We start from the raw sequence: 20,921 nt of genomic DNA, 5'->3' as shown, positions 1-20,921 counted from the left end.
CGTGCGCACGTAACGCGTAAGGAGGAGCCTGGACGTCGAGACGCTACGCCGCCGGTGCCACGTGGAGGCCCGGCGGCCACTATTCAAAGTATCAGGGTTAGTTGTCTTGCTGACACATCTGTATGATACCTGCCTGCTTTGAATTGGATATCATTATTGTGAATAAAGCTGCCTTTTATTACCTACTTCACTATGGGTGTCCTTCCCTAAAACTCCCTTGAGGAGCTTTTGCTTGCAGAACCTTGGTCTTGGAATTCTACATCTAATCGTGTTAAGGAAGATCGGTTGCTGCACCTGCGGAGGAGGGATTCACCATTCCTGTAACCGGATCAGCTTTACTTCCCTCTGGATTGAAGATCCTTGAGTTTTACATACACACTGCGTTTATGTGTCTTACTTCTGGTGAGTGCGTTTTCCAGCCATTTCCACACGGATCACCTATTCTGAATCCACATCTGACACTGGATACGTTTATATGTCATAGACTTTTAGTGGACTACTTTTTTGTCATTTTGTCACTATTTTCAGCGCTGCACTATTTTATGTTATTGCTTTTAAGTGTTATTGGTTGCTTAGAGTGCCTAGCCGCTTTCAGGATTAGCGCTCACTGCTGTTTCTTCTTATTAATATTTTAGAAGAATACACAGGATGAATGGATTTAGACAATTTATTTATCCCAGAGTCCAGCTTTAATGATCTCTTCATCCAGGTGCATAGTTTGCGCATGTGTGTGAACAATTATTACCTGTCGCAGCAGTACAAACTGATCACACTCTTTTTCCTGGCAGAGACAACTTCCTAGTCCTGGATATCTTCTTTGAAGCTCTGAACTATGGAACCATAGAGCAGAAGAAAGCGTATGACCTGGCCAGTCTGCTCGGTGAGTGGAGCCCTCAAGGTTCTATATAACCTGCAATAGCTAGGTCCCCTGTGAAAAGGTGACAGTGGGTCCTATGTCAAGAAACGTGGAGGTGTTGCCCTTTAAAAACAAGAGTCCAAGGGGGAGATTTACTAAAACTGGAGCACTCAGAATCTGGTGCAGCTGTGCATGGTAACCAATCAACTTCTAACTTCACCTTGTTCAATGAACCACTTGCCAATCAAGCACTGTAGTTTTTCCGCTACAGTGCAGGCTGGCTGCGCAGAATCACATGTGTGTATATACAGTATATATATATATATATATGATTGTGCATTTCTGGGCAGGGGGCACATGTGTGCCCGCCAACCTCCCTGTGCTGTCACTGGCTCCATCACATGCAGATCACAATGATTTATGGCCAGGACCCGTCGATGCGAGGAGCGAGTGACAAGAGAGGATGGGAGGGAGCCGGTTTTTGTCTCCCTGTACAGCAGGGATTAAAAACCAGCACATCCCTTACTTAAAGCACCACACAGTCAACACATTAACTGCTTCACCACCGCCCTATAGCACAACTACTGCTACAGGGCGGCAGGGCTGTGCAAAGTCATGTGTATATATACGTGATTTTGTATTTCCAGGTAGGGAGCGCGTACGCCCTACCCACACCGCCATTGGCGGCTACAGCTGTCAATCACCAGGCACCGGTGATCACCGATTATCACTGAAGTGGGAGAGGTCTGTATGTAAACAACACAGATCTCTCCCTGGTCAGCACCAGCATGCTGTTTGTATTATTCTGCATAGCATGCCTCCCTAGCAAAACACACACAGTTAACCCTTTGATCACCCCAGATGTTAACCCCTTTCCTGCCCAGTGTCATTAGTACAGTATCGGTGCTTTTTATTAGCACTGATCACTGTATTAGTGTCACTGGGGTTGTCAGTTTATCAGTTCCCCCCAGTGTCAGAATTCCCGGCACAGTCCCGCAGTCCCACTATAAGTCGCTGATCGCTACCATTACTAGTATACAAAAAAATACCAGTATATATACCGCCATTTGTAAACGCTATAACTTTCATAACTAAACAAATTAATTTACACAGATCGGCATTTTTTTTAGCAAAGACATGGAGCAGAATACATTTTGGCCTAAATTTATGACGAAATTTGATTTTTTGATTTTTTTTTACTAGATATGTTTTATAGCAAAAAGTAAAAAATATTGGGGTTTTTTTTTCAAAATTGTCTGTCTTTTTTTTTTTGGCAGAAAAGTGGTTAACCCTTTCTAGGCAACCCCTTTATTTCCCCAGATGTTAACCCCTTCCCAGCCAGTGTCATTAATACAGTGACAGTGTATATTTTTTATCACAGATCACTGTATTAGTGTCACTGGTGATAGCAGTGTCAGTTAGTCAGTGCCCACAAAGTGTCATTGTCAGTCGCTGATCATTGCCATTACTAGTATAAAAAAAGTAAATAAACAAAAATTCCAGTATAGTTTGAAAACGCTATAACTTTCACGTAAACCAATAAATATACACTGATTGGGGGTTTTTTTTTAATAAAAAAAAGTAGCAAAATAAATTTTGGCCTAAATTTATGAAAAATAATTTTTTGGAACATTTTTTATTGCATATGTTTTATAGCAGAAAGTAAAAAATATTGGGTTTTTTTTTTGTTTATTTTTAATTAAAATTAAAAAAAACCCAGTGGTGATCACATACTACCAAAAGAAAACTCTATTTGTGTGAAAACAATGACATAAATGTAATTTAGGTACAGTGTTGCATGACCGTGCAATTTTCAGTTAAAGTAGCGCAGTGCCGTATAGCAACAAATAGCCTGATCATTAAGGGGTAAAACCTTCCAGAGCTGAGCTGCCTAAACTTTGACAATAAAACCTGGAAGCTGATTGGTTTCTCTGCAGAGTTGCACCAGATTTTTCACTCTCCAGTTTTAATAAATAACCTCCCCCCCCCCTCCCCAGTGTCTTTGTGGATATTAGAAAACAAGGTTGGGTTCCCATTGGTTTCCTCTGTGGTGTGTTACTGCTACATGCGTTATTATACATTAGCGCATTACACTGATAGTAATTTTGAATGGCACCCCGACACACTAAGGTCACGTGTTGCCGCACAACAGAATCGCCAAAAATGGTACATATCCCTTTTGTTGGACATTTCAGTGCATTGCTAGTCAATTCATTCAAATTTCCTATCTAATGCAAGTTATGTAAAAATGTGTTAATTCAAGTCACCATTTGTCCCCATTTGCAGGGGATAGTCCCTGATTTGAGGGGTCAGTTCCTGGCAGTAGGGACATACAGCAGAGCTGTGCTGTAAGCAAGCACTGACAATGTACACAGAGCTCTCCCATACAGCGTCCTCTAGCGCCCCTCCAAGCTTTATTTGCTCACAGGCAGAGGCGTGCTACGCGCACCACATTTTTTTAATACCTTTAAAGCATCCCTTCTAACCATGCATGCATAACTTGGTGCCTCTTATTTGAAATCTGTTTATTTTGTCTGATTCTAGTTCCAAAAAGGAAAAGAGAGAGGGCACCAACTAAGTGTAGCATTAAAAACATCCACTTTTTTAAAAATGCAATTAGCAACTCACTGCGTAAACATATCACAGGAATGTCTCCATAAGAACACTGATGTCTGTCCTACTGATGAATCTTCCTGCTTGGCCTGAGAAAGGAGATGGAAGCTCCGATACATGGAGCTACGCCCGCAGGACAACCCATGTGACGTTGCTTCCGCACCTGCACTCCAGAGTTGGTAAACACAAATGCAACACCTCCTGCGCTCAGGGACCCAGATCAGTAGGGAGCCGATGGACCAATACTATTGGAGAGTATGGGAATTCGTCCAGGACCGATCAAAGGCTGTGCAGCTCTAACACGAAGCCAGGGAAGCTCGATACAAACTGTAGTGGAGAACAGGGGCGGACTGACCATTTGGAAACTCGGGCACTGCCCGAGGGCCCGGGGTCAATAGGGGACCCCATGAGATGCCCCTGGTACCTTTTACATAGGCTTTTTTGAGTTTGGGCAAGGACACAGGGGCCCCATGATCCCCTATTGCCCAGGGGCCCCATAAGTTGTCAGTCCGCCCCTGGTGGAGAACAAAAAGACAGAGCGCACCAACCTTGCGCATTACCTCAGTAAAAAATTAATTGATTTATTGATTTAGGAAATATACCCACAAACGTAGTAGTAAAACAAGCATGGACAATCCAAAATCGAACCACATGATAAGGAGGCACGTGCGCATCCCATCGGAAGGAGAGACCTCCCAAAAAGGGGAGAACTCACACATTGATACTGACTATATAAAGAAGAGAGGGTTCTCAGTCTGGCTAACTCTGATGAAGAAGGGACCCCCCCCCTTCGAAACGCATCAGTTCACTCTGAGAGTCTCCCCTTCCGATTAATTGTTTACTGAGGTAATGCGCAAGGTAGGTGCACTCTGTCTTTTATTCTCCACTCCAGAGTTGGTTACAATTGGAGAAACAGAAAAAGGGCGCACCGACCTAGTGCATTATCGTTTAAAATAATTTATTGAAGAAACAAGTTAGGTATCATACTCATAATGGACATAATAACACAGGCATGTCAAACTGAACAAGATGTATGATCCAAACAACATCTGAGCCCATACGATGGAACCCTGGATGACCAACTGGCTAACGCGTTTCGAGGACACAACCTCTTCCTCAGAGCCAAAGAGGAAACAGTGGGCTCTGAGGAAGAGGTTGTGTCCTCGAAACGCGTTAACCAGTTGGTCCTCCAGGGTTCCATCGTATGGACTCAGATGTTGTTTGGATCATACATCTTGTTCACTTTGACATGCCTGTGTTATTATGTCCATTGTGAGTATGATACCTATTTTGTTTCTTCAATAAATTATTTTAAACGATAATGCACTAGGTCGATGCGCCCTTTTTCTGTTTCTCCATTTGTATCCAGTGTATTTGGACCACCCCAGTCTGTTGAGGTCAGCAAGCAGTGCATATTCCAGAAAATGCCAGAACATTCCTATTGGGTCTACTGAGTCCTTTCCTAGCGCAGGAGTAAAGTGTTTGTTGTGTTGGATACTCCAGAGTTGGTTTCGGCACTTCCGGTTTCGGTTTCCAGCAGTCCCGAGCCTAACACACAGAGCCTGGCGGCTGTACCGAGCTAGAAGAATCATCAGACAGCAATGTTTTTGTGGAGAAATGTCTGGGATCTTTTTTCCCCTAGTGTGCTGACAATTGCATTTTAATAAAGTGGATTAATGCTACACTTAGTTGGCGCCCCTCTCTACCTTTTTCTACTACTACAGCAGCTGCTTTCTACTCTGGGCTGGCTGCCCTAGGTGAGCCCTTGGAAATTATTACAGGACTACTCATTCAAGTTGGACTTTTATGGATTTATGTTGCTTGCCCTATTAGCGGCATTTAACCTTTTGCTGTTCTAGTTCAAAAAGTCTGTGTGGGTGTGTTAAAAATGTGGGAAGGATTTGTGGGTGTGGCTACAGATGGAGACCTGACTTTTATTCGGGTGTGGTTAAAATGGGTTTGTAATTTTGAAAACCTGGTAAATCTCAGCCTGAAAGCCAAAAGTAGGAATAATGACAGATCAGAAATATTATTGGCCTGGATTGATGAATCCTTTTTTATTCTCCATCAGGAGACATCGGGGGCCAGATGGGTCTGTTTATTGGGGCCAGTATCCTCACCGTTCTGGAGATATTAGATTACCTATATGAGGTAAGTATTATTTGAAACACATTGGGGGGGATTTACTAAAACTAGAGCACTCAGAATCTGGTGCAGCTGTACATGGGAGCCAATCAGCTTCTAACTTCAGCTTGTTCAATTAAGCTTTGACAATAAAACCTGGAAGCTGATTGGTTTCTATGCACAGCTGCACCAGCTTTTGTACTTTCCAGACTGGAGTTTACCTTTAAAGTGCACCTGTGCCCAAACTATAGAGCAGGGGTGTCCAACCTGCAGCCAGGGGCCTATTTACCATAAGGCAAACGCCTAGGGTGGCATTTATGCCCCCCTGGAAGAAGGGATGGAAGAAGGGACACGTGGCATGGGGACCAGGTGAGATACGAGAGAGGTTGCGGGCTGCTTGATGGTGTATGGAGAGCCCAACTCTTGTTTCGGGGGAAGTCCAGAGCTGTGAAGGTGAGTGTCTTTCTCTCTCTTGCCATCGGGGGGGGTGTTAGTGGAAGGTTCTCTCAGGGGGGTGGGCAGGGGTGTTGTTGGTCAATGTCAGGCTCTCTCCATGGGGGGGCGCCCGATTTTTGTGTTGCCTAGGGCAGCACAAAACCTAAATACACCAATGCATGCAGCCCATGGGCCACATGTGGCCCAAGACAGCTATGAATGTGGACCAACACAAAATCACAAACTTACGGTACATAAAAATGTTGATTTTTTTTTTTTTTTTGGAATTGTTTGTAAAAATGTGTATACACTTGGCGACACAATCGGCCAAAGAAAATGTGACAGTGTCTCTTTAATGAACTTTTATAAGTTTTATCTTCCCAAAGAAAAATCTCCCATTCTTCCCAGTCATGTCTTATTCAAGTCACCAGTTTCTGGCAGCACCTATATTTGTGAGCAACTATTTTCAAAGATGAAGCAAATAAAGGGCAAAATTAGAACCAAAATATCTGATGAGCACCTTGAGAATTCATTGAGAATTGCTACTCCATCCATCCAACCAGATATTGATGCGTTAGTTTATAGGGAAAAAAAAGTGTCAAATATCGCACTAGTTTTCTGTTGCCTTCTTTTACTTTTATAATAAAAACTATATTTTAAAAAATGAAGTTTTATTATTCAGATAGGTACCGTATCTATATCAGTGGTCATTAGTTTGTAATCTGCCCGACTTTTTCTGCTCATCAGCTATCCTTATTGTTAGTGTATTTTATGTGCGGCCCAAGACAATTCGTCTTCTTCCAATGTGGCCCAGGAAGGTCAAAAGATTGTATACCCCTGCTATAGAGATTAACATATTCTTAATGAGCAGTAAAAGGGCTTTAAAACTCAACCAGAGCTTTGAGCTCAACTCTGCTGAGCACTTTTGAGATGAATTGGAATGCCATTTGGGAGCCAGGTCCTCTCATCCTAAATTAGTATCTGATCTCAACCCTACCAAACACCTTTGGGATGAATAAAAATGCCAATGAGAGCCAGATCTTCTCAGTACCTGGCCCCACAAATGCTCTTTTGCCTCAATGGAGGCTGGTGTAGCCTCATAGGGGTTTAGATGGCTCAACAATTGGTATATATAGTTTATTGATAAAAAGTAGCCATACTAGCCAACCGTCTCCCTTGTAGAAACAGAGAAAAGTTACGGCAGTAAAAAAATTAGGTGGTTCATCCAGTCTGCCCAAAGCATGTTTGAATCCTCTTACTGTTGACTGGCTCACTAAATCTGCTGGAAATTTATTCCGAGCATCAACTACTCCCTCTGCAAAATAGTACTTTCTAAGATTAGGATTGAACTTTCTTCCAGTTAGTTTGAGGCCATATCCCCGTGTTCTTGATCTTCGCTTCATATTAAAAATCCTGCCCTCCTGAACCCTATTCACCCCCTTGGTGTATTTAAAGGTTTCCAACATGTCTCCCTTTTCCATTCTTTCCTTCAGACTGTGCATATTAAATTCATGAAGTCTCTGCTGATATGTTTTATCCCCCAGACCTTTCACCATTTTTGTTTCACTTGTTCTATCTTATCAATATCTTTAGTAAGTGTGGTCTCCAGAATTGGAAACATATTCTAAATTAGGTCTATAGATATATAGGGGAATAAGGACCTCCTTCCTCCTGCTGGTGACCCCTCTAGTGATACATCCTTGAATTCCAGTAGCTTTCCCCACTGCCTGGCCACACTGTTTGCTCATTTTATAATCATCTGAGATAAGTACTCCCAAATCTCTTTCTTTATGCAGTTGTGGCCAACACTGTACACGCCTAATGAGGATACATTGACACCCAATGTTCATTAAGCCCCAAAACAGGCTACCAAACAAATACCATGAGGTTAAAGCTTCGGAGGAGGTGGAGGCGGAGGCTATTTTCCCTGAAATAAGTTTGATCTTTCTTTTCTTTTTCTTTTTTTAATTATATTTTATCAAAGTTTAATAAGGTGTTACAAATGACAAAGATGTAATAGCAGAACAACCAAAAATGAAAGAAGGTAGAGGGAAGAACTTTTGACCTTAAATGGTCAATATAACATATAGAATAGTTTGATTATACAAATAAATCTTAGGATAGGGAAAGAAGTTGCAATAACAAGAGTCAGATAAGAGCCAAAGCTCTGGCTGTACTGTTGTTACAATGCATAAGTAAATTTATACCTGAAAGCTTGGATGGAAAAGAGAGACCCTTGAAGCCCATCCCCACCAAGGACCAGGAGGGGGGGTGGTGGAAGACAAAGATCATCATCCAATGTTAAAGGTGCTAAATATACTGGTAGCTACTAGTACCTTAAACCTAACTATAGTAATCAAAACCTTGAGACACTTGTAGAGCGCAGGGAAAAAGAAAGGAGGGGAGAGTGGAGAGGAAAATAAAAGGAAAACCTAACAATTCCATCCTGTAGACTTAAATAATGTGGAAAGTAGAAGGGTTCCATTGCAGGAGATTGTCACCTAAGACTTTTAGGTATGGTGTGTCTTGCTTTTTTTGAGTAGTAATACATTCACTCACTTGTCAGAGATGTTGTCCTAATATCCATATAGTGAGAGACAGAGTACCATTCCTTGTAAACGTAAGGAGAGTGAAAAGTGGATTTTTCCAGAGTTGACAGGAAGACATCTATGAAAGATTGACATCGATAAGTGAAGCTTTTTTCAGTGCCAGGATTATGGGTCAGAAGGTCCAGATGCAAGTGTGCAATCCAAACGCACACATTCCTGTGTTAAACATGGCTGTGCATATAAGTCGTTGCTGTAGCGACCTTCGTCTGGAACCGAACAGAATCAGCAAGGGAGAATGTCACCAGCACACTGAGGATCACTAATATGGGTCCAAAAGTCTTAAAAAACTATCACATAGTTACAGCAAGGCAACGTTTTGGAGTCTCGCAGGACCCCTTCATTAGGCAGGTGACCAATGCCTGGAGAAGGTCCAGATGTTCCCTATAAAGTAAAAGTTCTAGCTCCCATTTTACTTCTGTTATGTTAGGAGCCTGTAAAGTGATCCAATGTTTAAGGATGAATCTCCAAGCTACTAGTAAGCAAATATAGACCCATTACGGTGCGTGTTGTGGTCGAGTAGGGGATTGCTTGTCAGAGCAAGAGACCCCATGGGTACAGCTGAGCAGAAGAATAGTCTGACCTTTTTAATTAATTAACATTTTATACTACTTATCGAGCTATGTGACCATTCTAACTGGTGCTCCTAACCCCACATTCAGAACAGATTATCTTGTAAATGGTGTACTCCCCGCGACCAAAGAGGTAGCAACCTAGGACTGCAAACAGGTCTTCATACATAATACCTCTACTATAGAACAACCTCCACAAGGCAGTTCTACCTCTTTATACACACAAGTTCAATCTTAAATTTCTTTGGCCCAGCACTACTATACACCCACCGGACAAACAGGGTTGGAGGAAACAACTCCATATTAATGGAATGTTCAACTCAAAAAAGTGTGAAGGTAAGGTGATGCAAACTTTAGGCCATTTAGTGTATGTTAATTTGTACAATGGGAAAATCTTATTACTAATCAGGACACCAATTGTGGTCCAGGATGGTTGATTCATATCTCAGCAGAATAGATTTTTTGTAGCATAACAAATGTCAATAACCAGTTTGTGAAAGCTATTCATTGTCAATGTATTATTATGTCTAAGGAGCATTGGTTTTTTTGGAGCATATTTATGAGAACTCCCAATCGCTGTGTTTAATGTCAGAAGAATAAAAAGTAAATTGTTGAACATAACAATAGCTATTCTATGTTAAGGGAGATTACCCTAGTTGCGCCAACTGGCAAATAGCCTGTAAACCTAACATCCAAAGAGCTACTAATGGCCTCCAGGAAATATAAATGTAAAGAGTTTATGTATGCTCCAGGGAATTACTCAGCCTTGTATTTAAAGAAACAATGAACCCAATATTTGGTAGATGCTGGGTCTAAAACATCAAGCATCTGATAGTCTCTTCTGTTTCTCGGAGGCTCTGTCGGTAAAACCTCTGTAATGAGTTCCCGAGTTTGCATACCTGATGTGCCTTTTATGAGGGTTCCCACCATCCCTGATTGACTTTTTATATATCTATATTATGGGAAAAGTAACAGGAGGAGTTGGAACACACAAAGATGGGATAGAAAAGCCAAAACTCCCAAGTGAGTGGCAGCAGAGTAGGGAATTATGTCAGGGAGATCTCGCTGTTTAAGTATCCAAGACACATAAGAAGCTCGGGGCTGACTAAGCTCACCAGATGCCACCTAGTTCTGATACCAGAGAATATATTTTTTTATTGGAGAAGCAAGTACTACAGCATCTATGAATAAAACAGGATCACTGCATAGAGGACAGGCAGATGACTGATGGATCTGCCTGCTCCATTCATAGATTACATTTCATTCTTAGAAGCTATAGTACTACTTCTATGAATGGAGGAACTAGGCGGAAACAGAGGGCATAGTTGGGTACTTTTGATAAGTGCAAATGACAGTTCTCTCACTTTTATTAACCCCTGCCACAATGGAAGGTTACAACAGCAGAGGTGGGGTATGGCATTGATGGAGGAAAGTTTCAAGTGTATCGTTACCCCCACAGAGGCCACTGGTTTAAACTGGTTCTCTCCCAAACAGTACAGAGGTCACCAGCCACCCAAGCAACAGTCCATTCACCCCGGCCCTGGTAATCAGTCTAGGGGTTGTCTTTTTGTAGTTTATTGCTGATAGAACTAGTAACAAGAGAGGGTCAGCGCATGGGATACTCCAAAATGCATAGCAAACAGCAATTAGAGGACAGTCTTCTCCTTAAGCACTGTGAATATTGGACAGTCAAAGGCCTCACAGCTGGGGACCATAAGGCAAGTCTCTTTGGCATCTGGTTACCCTGCACCATGCACAGCTATTGATATCCAGTGCAATCTCAGGCACACTGCACGGTACAGGGGGGCACTCTTCTCTAAGTCCATAGTCCCAGACACAGCTAAGGACAGGCAATGGCCAGTATTTGAGACTCTATGAGAGCCATCTCAGTCCAAGTAACCTCTAGCACTTATGTCCCAAAAGCACACTGTCACCAGGAATCAATTCAGACTCACAAGATCCCCAGGACAGCTGCAATGTTTCAGCCTCCTCCGGACACAATCCAATAAGTGAGACAACCTTCTCTAGACTCTTTGGTGAAATCCTGTAGTCAGTTCCAGATCACTTCCAGGTCCTAGCTCTGCCACCGCTGAGACCTTACAGAACAACAACACAGTCTACATGCTGCCTCAGGGGCAACAGCCCCTTCAGACTTGGAACTCTCCTTCCTCTCCTTCCTGGGGAAAGACAATCTCTCCAGAGCTCCAGACTATTTCTCAGCTTCCCAGCCATCATATGGGCACACCTTCACAGGGATTGGCTAGGCCCTGATCAATAATCAGGCTGGTTCTTTGACTTCTCCCTCACTAGGCTCTAGAAACTTCTTCTAGAGGCAGCGGAAAACAATCAAACTCCCAGCCTGTGAAACCCTGAACAGACCAGAACAGACCAGACCAAACAATCACTGCTTCATTGATTGCAGAAGGAGCCAAAAACCTAAATTCCCCTAGCATCTTACCCTAAGAGGGTGCTACATAAGGAAGCCAGGAGCCAGCAGCACAAGGGACATAGCACATTAATAGTAAGTCATAACCCTTGTGCTGATTTTTGTTTTTTATTTTGACTTTACTTAGACTTTTCCTTCTACTTCAGGTGATACGGGACAAAGTGAACAGGCTAGTTAAACGGAAACCATCCCCCGTCAGAAAACCCACAGAGAACATTTCAACACTTGTCATGGACGACCTGAATGACCAGGTAAAAATCTATTGGGGTAAGCCCATCATTGCTTTTACGTTAAGTTTGAGGTATTTGATCTATAAGATAATTTTTTTTTTTAGGAGAACATGGTGGTAGAAACAGTTTAGACACATGTCAAAGGCAATGTAATGTTTTGCTCTGCACTTGCCATGCATTTGCAGTGTGTTCCCACTGACAACAATTCAAACAAAACATGCAACACAAAGCACAGTCTACTCAAGCCACCAGTCTACATTACCCTGTAAGATTCATTAACCTTTTGAGGACCAAGGGACGTATTTGTCCCATGTTTTTAACTGCCTGTATCTGATTAAAAAATTTAAATACTTTTTTTCTTTTTTGGTTTGAGTCAAAATATTAGTTCTTATCAACAAATGGATCTAGCTTTTTGCCAATTATTTCATGAAATGGCTTAGTTACAGCAACTGGAGTGTACGAACTTTAAAAACAAAAAATTGATTATTTTGCCGTTCCGTAATCGTATGGTCCTCAAAGGGTTAAAAATGTAAAAAAAACACAATGTGTTCACAAGCACTAATGAAGCGTCTAAATTCCCAATTAAAGTAGATCTAAGCAAAAAATGAAAGTATGGAAAGGCTAAAATGCTTAGGTAGGTTAGGTTTTTTTTGCCATCAGAGTCCCATTTGGGTGATTTTGGGCAGGCACACCAGGAAGTGAGAGGAAATATTTCCAAAGGTAAATCCTTCGAAAGCCTTGGATATCTTCTTCAAGCTATCACTACAGTAAGTGTCCCCACTTTAAGATTTCCTCCTTAATACTGTTCTGGTAACAACTCAAAATTTTGGCATTGCCTTTACTATCACTGTCAGGGGTCAGGCTGAGAAGCCAATAGCTATAGCAGTGTAGGCTCACACAGAAACCAGCAGGATAATGCACAAGCAGGTCCCCCTGGCAGGTGACATGGGCTCACCCGAGGTGCAGGGTCTAAGCACTAGCTGGTTTCCACCAGAGCTCCTGATGGTGGAGGTGGTTTTTTGCTGCATGCTAATACCAGGTTGCAGTCATCAGAATCGCCCCACCAGAAGGAGAGCAAGCTGGGGTCCAGTAGCAGATGTAGCAGGTAGGAATCAAGCAGAAGTGTAATCAGTAAATAAGCCAGAGGTTGGTGACATGTGGTTGCAGATGGGGATCAAGAGGAAGCATAGCCAAAAAACAAGCCAAATGTCGGTGATGAGTGGTAATGAGGAGGGCAGCAGAAGTGTTAGGCCCCTTTCAAATGGGGCAGACACGTCAGCGGATCCACTTGCTCAGTAGGGGATCTCTCCAATGATCCCGGCCGAGAAGGCGGATGACAGATCTGTGTCCGCTCCATTGCTGCAGAGTGCACACAGACACAGTCCACCTGAAAAACTGACAGGCAGACCTGATCAGACCATCAGTGTGAAGGGGCCTAAGGAGCCGCATATTGGCTGAAATAAAGCAGAATAATCTTGCAAGTAGGAAATTCAAAGGAAAGGCTTAAATAGGAAGTTCATGTGAAGAGCAATGAGTTCAAGGTTTACCAGAAACAAGACAGAAAGTAAGGTTGTCCAAGGGATCAGTCAGGGGACTGCCCAGCATTTAAGGTGGCACAGAAAGATAGCTACTGCCAGATGCAACAGAGGTCCTGGGTCCTAACTTTCAGTCCAGGTGACATTTGTTACCAGGAAGAAAAGAGAGGGTGACTCAAATTCATTGTCTGGCAGAGGGCTAGCCCAATATGCCACCATAAACTGATACCAGAATCCAGTAGAGCTCTTTGGTATAAACAGAGTCAACATATTAAAACCTTCAGGGGACATTCTTAATTACAAGTGCAATATATTTATATAAAGCCTAAAGAAGGGCTCTAGGGCATTCTGAAAGGGTCTATCCTTAATAAACTAGGTAGCTAATAAATGGTATCAAGTTAGACTTGAAGGTACAACAAAAGTTGATTGTTTTTCTTAACTACAAAATGAACTGCTGCTTGCATCCAGTTCCAGGTCATGTTATCCCTACGTTTTTTGTTTAAACTGCATTATCAAAATGCAGTTTTTGTATTTTTAAAAATATAAACAAAAAAGCCTAGATCAAACAGGCAGCAAGATATCCATTAAAAAAACACAAAGCAAGCCGCACATTGTAAATAGTCACTGCTGTAGACAAAACTCCAAAACATGGGATTGTCTCTGGATAATTGGGAACAGTTGACAGATATATATATATATGTACACAGATCCTCTTTGTCTTTTTTTCTTCAATCTAGAGCTCGAGTGAAGTCCATGGACGACATCCAGAAGGAGCCTATGCCACAACAATGCTTCCAAACCATCATCGGCATTATACACATCATGGGGTATTTGAAGACTTTGCTTGCTAGAGGCTAAATTGTGGGGTTATACCTGACAGAACCAAATTGTATCCTTGATGGAGGAAAACACACTATTTATGAATCGTAGCCTGCCTCTCAGTGACTTCTTAGGCCGCCAACATTTGGATGGACTACATTTTTTATAAGGACACACCTGCAAGAAGACCTTAGGAGGTGTAGATGTATGAGAACCTTCATTTCTCTTCTCTTTCTCAAGTCAAGTGGGAGTCCACATTGCAATTGCAATATAAGGACAGTCACTCATCTGTTGCTATGTAGGCTTCATATATGCCCATTATTTTATCTTTTTTTCTGGTATAACATCTTCTATAGAGGAGCAGCTAAATTATCAAGGGGAACACCAAAATAAAAACAAATAGAAATGGGATCAGGTTATTGGTGAAGGACAATTTAAAGCCAGCTTTACTGGAGGAGATTTGGAAGATTGGTCTAAGAGTATTGATAGGGTTATTGGGTACACTTATCAATCAGCACAGTCAACAATATCATCTGATGTTTATATTATATTTTTGTTTTAAAGGGTGTTGTCATAATTACAGCACTGGATAAATCCATAGGCACAATGACAATGATATGTCTAACTCATCATTCAAAGCACAGGTCACCAATTACACCAAGCCAGAAGAAAACAGAATGGAACTGCGGCATCCTTATTACATTGTATGTCAGACTAAAGTATTTCAGTCTGGAAAGCACTCTCTGCTGGTTGGACTTACTGGTGTGACCCTTAGGAGACCAGTATATTCCATCAGTTTAGGGATGCCTTTCATGCAAATGTTACAGTGCATTGTTGGTTTAGACTGTCTCTTCATAATAGGGTCATATTGTGCATTTCTTAGCTCGGTCTACTCGGTCTCGGTCAAGACAAACTAACTTACTTTAAAAATATGACCACTATGTACAGAGGAAATTAAATTGGCAGGGCACTTGATAGATGGGCGCTATAGAAGAGCCCTAGAAATGGCTGAAAATACTAAAGCTAGAAAATGACTGGTGGAACCCATGTAAAGAAATCTAAATACAAGGAAATCTCAGTGTCCAGTAGAAGAGTTGACATTGGAGATAGCAAGGAGGTTGCTGGGGATGGCCACATTTACACCTTAAGAGTAGCATATCACCCATCACTGTAAGACTTCTCAAAATTAACAAGAATTATCAGATGGATCAGCCCTTTGCTAAACCAATTTTTTAGAAGAATTAAACATTTAGATAAACTACACAGTTGTTCTAGGCAAACATGGGAAAGCCCATACAAGGGTCATTTTCCAAAAAAAAATGGGTCATCAGGGTCAGAAATAAACTCTTCATAATTGTAAATGATTAAAACATCTTGGCTGCCAGACTATAGATGGGTCACATATTACGGTCAGTGATATTATTCGCTGAAAACAAGAAGGTTGCATTTGAGGTCTCATAGCATAAATGAGTCCCTCTAACGACAAGCTGTAAGAGGAACACAAACAGAAATGGTTGAAGAAACCACGATCAATACATACTGATGAAAGCAGGTGGAGTGAATGCTCGGTAGAGACCTAGACAGAGAAGGGGGCAGCTTCCAGAAAGAGAGGTAAGAAATTATACTGTATGAGGTTCTTGACATTTGGTGGAGCAGCCATAGGAGGAATGGTGCCAGACTATAAATGGGTCATACCCTGCAGCCACTGAAGGCAAGAAGGTTGTATTTGAGGTCTCATGTCATAAATGGATCCCTCCAAAGACAGGCTGCAAGAGGAACACAAACAGAAACGGTCATAGAAACCACGATCAAGACATACTGATGACAGCAGGTGAAGTGAGTGTTCAGTAGAGATCTAGACAGTGAGTAAGGGACAGCCACCAGAGCAAGAGAGGTAAGTAATGATATTACAGGAGGTTCTTGACTTTTGGTGGAGCAGTCATAGCAAGAATGGTGCCAGAGTATAAATGGGTCACATATTTCAATCAGTGATATTATTCGCTGAAGACAAGAAACCTGTGATTGAGGTCCATGTCGTAAATGGATCCCTCCAAAGACAAGCTGCAAGAGGAACCCAAACACAAATGATTGAAGAAACCACAATCGAGACATATTGATGACTACAGGTAGAGTGAAAGCTCAGTAAAGACCTACACAGTGAGTACACGGCTGCCATCAGACAAAGAGGAAAATAGTGATACTGTATGTGGTCATGTACTGTTGGTGGAGCAGCCATTGGAAGAACTGTGACAGGCTATACATGGGTTACACATTGCAGAAAGTGATGTTATTCACTGAAGACAAGAAGCTTGTAGTTGAGGTCCCATGCCGTAAATGACTCCCTCCAAAGACAAAGTACATGGGGAATGCAAACAGAAATGGTTGAATAAACCACGATCAAGACATACTGATGCCAGCAGGTGGAGTGAGTGTTCAGTAGAGATCTAGACAGTGAGTAAGGGACAGCCACCAGAGCAAGAGAGGTAAGTAACAATATTACAGGAGGTTCTTGACTTTTGGTGGAGCAGTCATAGAAAGAATGGTGCCAGAGTATAAATGGGTCACATATTTCAATCAGTAATATTATTCGCTGAAGACAAGATAGCTGTGATTGAGGTCCCATGTCGTAAATGGATCCCTCCAAAGACAAGCTGCAAGAGGAACCCAAACACAAATGATTGAAGAAACCACAATCGAGACATACTGATGACTACAGGTAGAGTGAAAGCTTAGTAAAGACCTACACAGTGAGTACACGGCTGCCATCAGACAAAGAGGAAAATAGTGATACTGTATGTGGTCATAGACTGTTGGTGGAGCAGCCATTGGAAGAACTGTGACAGGCTATACATGGGTTACACATTGCAGAAAGTGATGTTATTCACTGAAGACAAGAAGGTTGTAGTTGAGGTCCCATGCCGTAAATGACTCCCTCCAAAGAAAAAGTACATGGGGAATGCAAACAGAAATGGTTGAATAAACCACAATCAAGACATACTGATGACAGCAGGTAGAGTCAATGCTGAGTAAACACCTAGACAGTAAGGGGATGCCATCAGAGAGATAGGTAAGTAGTGATATTGTATTAGGACATAGACTTGTGGTGGAGCTGCCATGTGAAGAATGGTGATATAGATATTCCCATGACTATTAGATCCAGCCTCTGAAGGTAGGGCAATATCTAGAAAGGTTAGCAGAAAGGCCATGGGACCTAAATGTCTATTTGGAACATCACACTGAATCTTAGTACGGTACATGTAGAGGTTACACATCACAAATCACAACATAATTAAAGAGGAGTAATATCTCTCATCGGTTGGAGATAAACTGTATAACAAGAGAACCCACTGAGAATAAAATAATTCCACATGTATAGATGGAAACTTTTTTTATATGACTTAAGTAACTTCAAAAACTTTCTAAAGCAATTTCCTGGAGGATGTACAGAAATATATTACTGAACTGTATATTCATCATTCATAACAAAGCATATCGCTAAACATTATAGCCATCCAAATAATGACATTGTTATTTATTTACGACGATCATCATTATCCAAATGTCAGAACTATTTATATATTTATATTTTTTGGTGGCCAGTCCTCCTTCGGACAGGTTTGTATGATAAATAATGGTGTTAATACATTATTTCTATCTTGATCTTCTAGCAGTGTTGTGAACAAAGTATCCCAGATAGGTAATGTATTTGGGACAAAGAATACATCACATGTAATCCAGAGAAAATAATTTATGGTAACCAATGATATTATTTCCCGAGACATTAATGTATTTTTGATGTGTTTTCCATGTATCCAGGTGGTACTTTCCTGAAACCGTTATTTCCCCTTTAAAGGGGTTGTGACAGGCTGAATAGAGTCATAGCTTCCGGTTCTATCCGGCAATAGGTATTGTAGAATGCTAGAAGTAAATGAGGGAGTATGTGAGCTTTGGCAAAGGTAATATGGTCAATAATTAATTCTGCTGAAATGTTGTGAGCAATGGGGAAAAACTCAAAATGAACAGGTGGCATGCTTTTAGAGCTACTGTTGCCCTCTGTTTGGATCACCTCTCACCATAGTCTGAATATCTTTCTGCAGTGTCTCCTTAATTGTGTCCCAGTGTGTCACTGCCTGTGGGCAGATATGAGGATGTGATGTCAGTGACCGACATAGAAAAAAAGAAATAAGCCGCGATGAGTGTACTACACACCTTTTGCCATACAGTTGACCCTCAGCAATATTCTGAGAATGTTTTTACATTTGCCTACACAACTCCTTTAAGAGGAAGCAGAGCACATTTTGGGTGCAAAATAAAGGTCAAATGTTTCTTTAAAATCGGTCACAATGCGGTCTTTCTTGGGGTGTAGCCGTCTGTCCATGTTATGACTGCAGCTAAGGCAAAGACTCATTCTGATCGTCTGATATTTTAATGTTAAAATTATAAAATAAAAAGTATTTTTAAGTGTTGACTTTTCTCGTTTCCATTCCAACAAAATGAATGTATGTGTTAGAAACTTGCTATCACGTGTCTTGTCTGCGTTCCTCTCATCTTCTCTCTCTGTCCAATCACAAATACAGGAATGTCAAAGGAAAGGTGGATCCCAAATTTGCACTTCACCAATCACTGATGTGAAATAAACACATACTAAAGTAGAACCAAAGGCAAAACGTTTGATTTAATTTTGGATAACTTGCTAGGTTTTTTTTTTTGTTGGGTTTTTTTTTTTTGCCATTTTGGAAGATTTACCTTCATTTCCTGCGCCATGGTCAAAACAGCCAATTACAGCAAATCCCTCCAAATAATGGGAAATCCCTGGCTGTCACCAGAATTAGTGTGTAGGCAGGTGCAGGGGCGGACTGACCATTTGAGCAATCGTGCACTGCCCGAGGGCCCGGGGTCAGTAGGGGGCCCCATGAAATACCTTTTATAGGCTTTTTTGGGTGTGCTTTGAGTGTGGACAAGGACACAGAGGCCCCATGATCACTTATTGCCCAGGGGCCCCATGAGTTGTCAGTCCACCACTGGGCAGGTGCAGTCTACTTTCTCCACTCTAAGTGGGACTTGACCGGAGCGGTACTGCAGTTGGAGAGGAAGCCAAGAGAAAGTTGGTTCCTCTACAATTTCCTGGTCCCCTGATGCAGGGTATATCGCTTGGCTATGCTGCATCCAGGTGACCCTGCTGGCCATCTTGGGTCAGCAGAGACTGTTTAAGTGCCTGCCCCCAGGCTTTAGTTTGCATTTTGTAAGTGGTAGTGTAGGGATAGAGCACCTAACTGTCAGGGAAAGTGGCCAGTGGCAGGAAAAGGTTTTGGACGAGTAGGGACAGGCTAAGGACACACCATCCTGCATCAGAATCCATTGGGCTGAGACTGACCAGACCGCATTCTGCAATTGGAGACAGACTCTATTGCACAGAACTGTGTTTCCCAGAATGGCCCTTTCCTGCTGGGCTGTTTGTATATTTGGGCCATTCCTTCAATAACAGCAGTGCTGGGACACCCAGGGCAAAGTTGCCAAATGGCGCCCCCATCCAAATGTATGAGCATTGTGTGTCAACAAAAATAACCCCCCCCCCCCCCTCCCAAAAAAAGGAATCAAGCACTAATCTTCACACTTACCCCTAAGCAAAAATTCCCTTTGCAAGTCGAAATTCTCCATAAACAAAAAATATAACCTCTACCAGTACAAATCCCCCCCCCCCCAGATCAAATCCACTCCCTCCCCAAATCTTCCCTCCTTGCACAAATACTCCACCCCTCAAATTTCCTCTCCGAGCATAAATCCTCTTCTCCTCCAAATCCCCTCCCTCAGCAGAAATCCCCCTAAACCTCCCTCCTAGCACTAATCCTTCCCCCAATTTTCCGTCCTAGCACCCATTATCCTACTAGCACAAATCCCACTGCCCCCAAATTCCTCTTCTTAACACAAATTCACCCTCCTAGTACAAAAGGCCTCATAGTCACCCCTTATAGCACAACCCTCCAAATCCCCAACTGTGCCTAGGGCGGCCGCCCCTCCTGCCCACCCCTTGCCCTGGCCCTGAATACAAGTCTTGTTATCTTCCACCAGACTCAGTATGTTTAATGCTGCAGCACCACGCTGGACCTACCCACAAGTGTCCTCATTGGAAGATTTCCCCTCTATTCCTGTTATAGGTACAACCAGGGGCGGACTGACCATTTGGAAACTCGGGCACTGCCCGAGGGCCCGGGGTCAGTAGGGGGCCCCATGAGATGCCCCTGGTACCTTTTTCATAAGCTTTTTTTGAGTTTGGACAAAGACACAGGGGCCCCATGATCCCCTATTGCCCGGAGGCCCCATGAGTTGTTAGTCCGTTCCCCTGGGTACAACTATTTTTTTCCCTGCAGGAGCAAATTGCATCATGCTTTTCTCATTTTTTTGCCTTCCTCTGGATCAACTGTGGGTGTAGGATTATATTTTTTTTTTTTAATGGTTGAACTGGATGGACTTTTGTCTTTTTTTCAGCCAGACTAACTATGTAACCCTAAAATTTAGGATTTTCTTTCACATTTGGGGGATATGGAGAGCAATAAAAACTTGACTGGTGTTCTAACCCCTCTCCACTCTTATCAAAATTATTTTTTTTAATTGCCTTTTTGCCCAACCCTGACATCCTCGGTCATTGTGCTGGGATTTCTCAGCTCTCAGCACAGAAGCTGTGCCA

General features: G+C 42.3%; 1 protein-coding gene across 1 annotated transcript in view; it reads left to right on the top strand.

Annotated features, from left to right (window-relative positions):
• ASIC4 (acid sensing ion channel subunit family member 4) overlaps positions 1–18,704 on the top strand; it is a 464,132-nt gene extending 445,428 nt beyond the window's left edge. Inside the window, exons 7-10 of the mRNA XM_089680599.1 lie at positions 789–880; positions 5,541–5,620; positions 11,799–11,903; positions 14,155–18,704. Of these exons, the coding sequence (XP_089536725.1) occupies positions 789–880; positions 5,541–5,620; positions 11,799–11,903; positions 14,155–14,268 (391 nt within the window). The 3' untranslated portion in view covers positions 14,269–18,704. The remainder of the gene's footprint in view (positions 1–788; positions 881–5,540; positions 5,621–11,798; positions 11,904–14,154) is intronic.
• Positions 18,705–20,921: the final 2,217 nt, after the last annotated feature.

This window comes from Staurois parvus, unplaced genomic scaffold, assembly GCF_062004578.1.
Source record: "Staurois parvus isolate SC_StPar_1 unplaced genomic scaffold, SC_StPar_1.0 ptg000246l, whole genome shotgun sequence".
Classification (NCBI taxonomy): Eukaryota; Metazoa; Chordata; class Amphibia; order Anura; family Ranidae; genus Staurois; species Staurois parvus.
The sequence above is the reverse complement of the archived record's forward strand: the minus strand, read 5'-3'. Positions and strand labels throughout refer to the sequence as shown.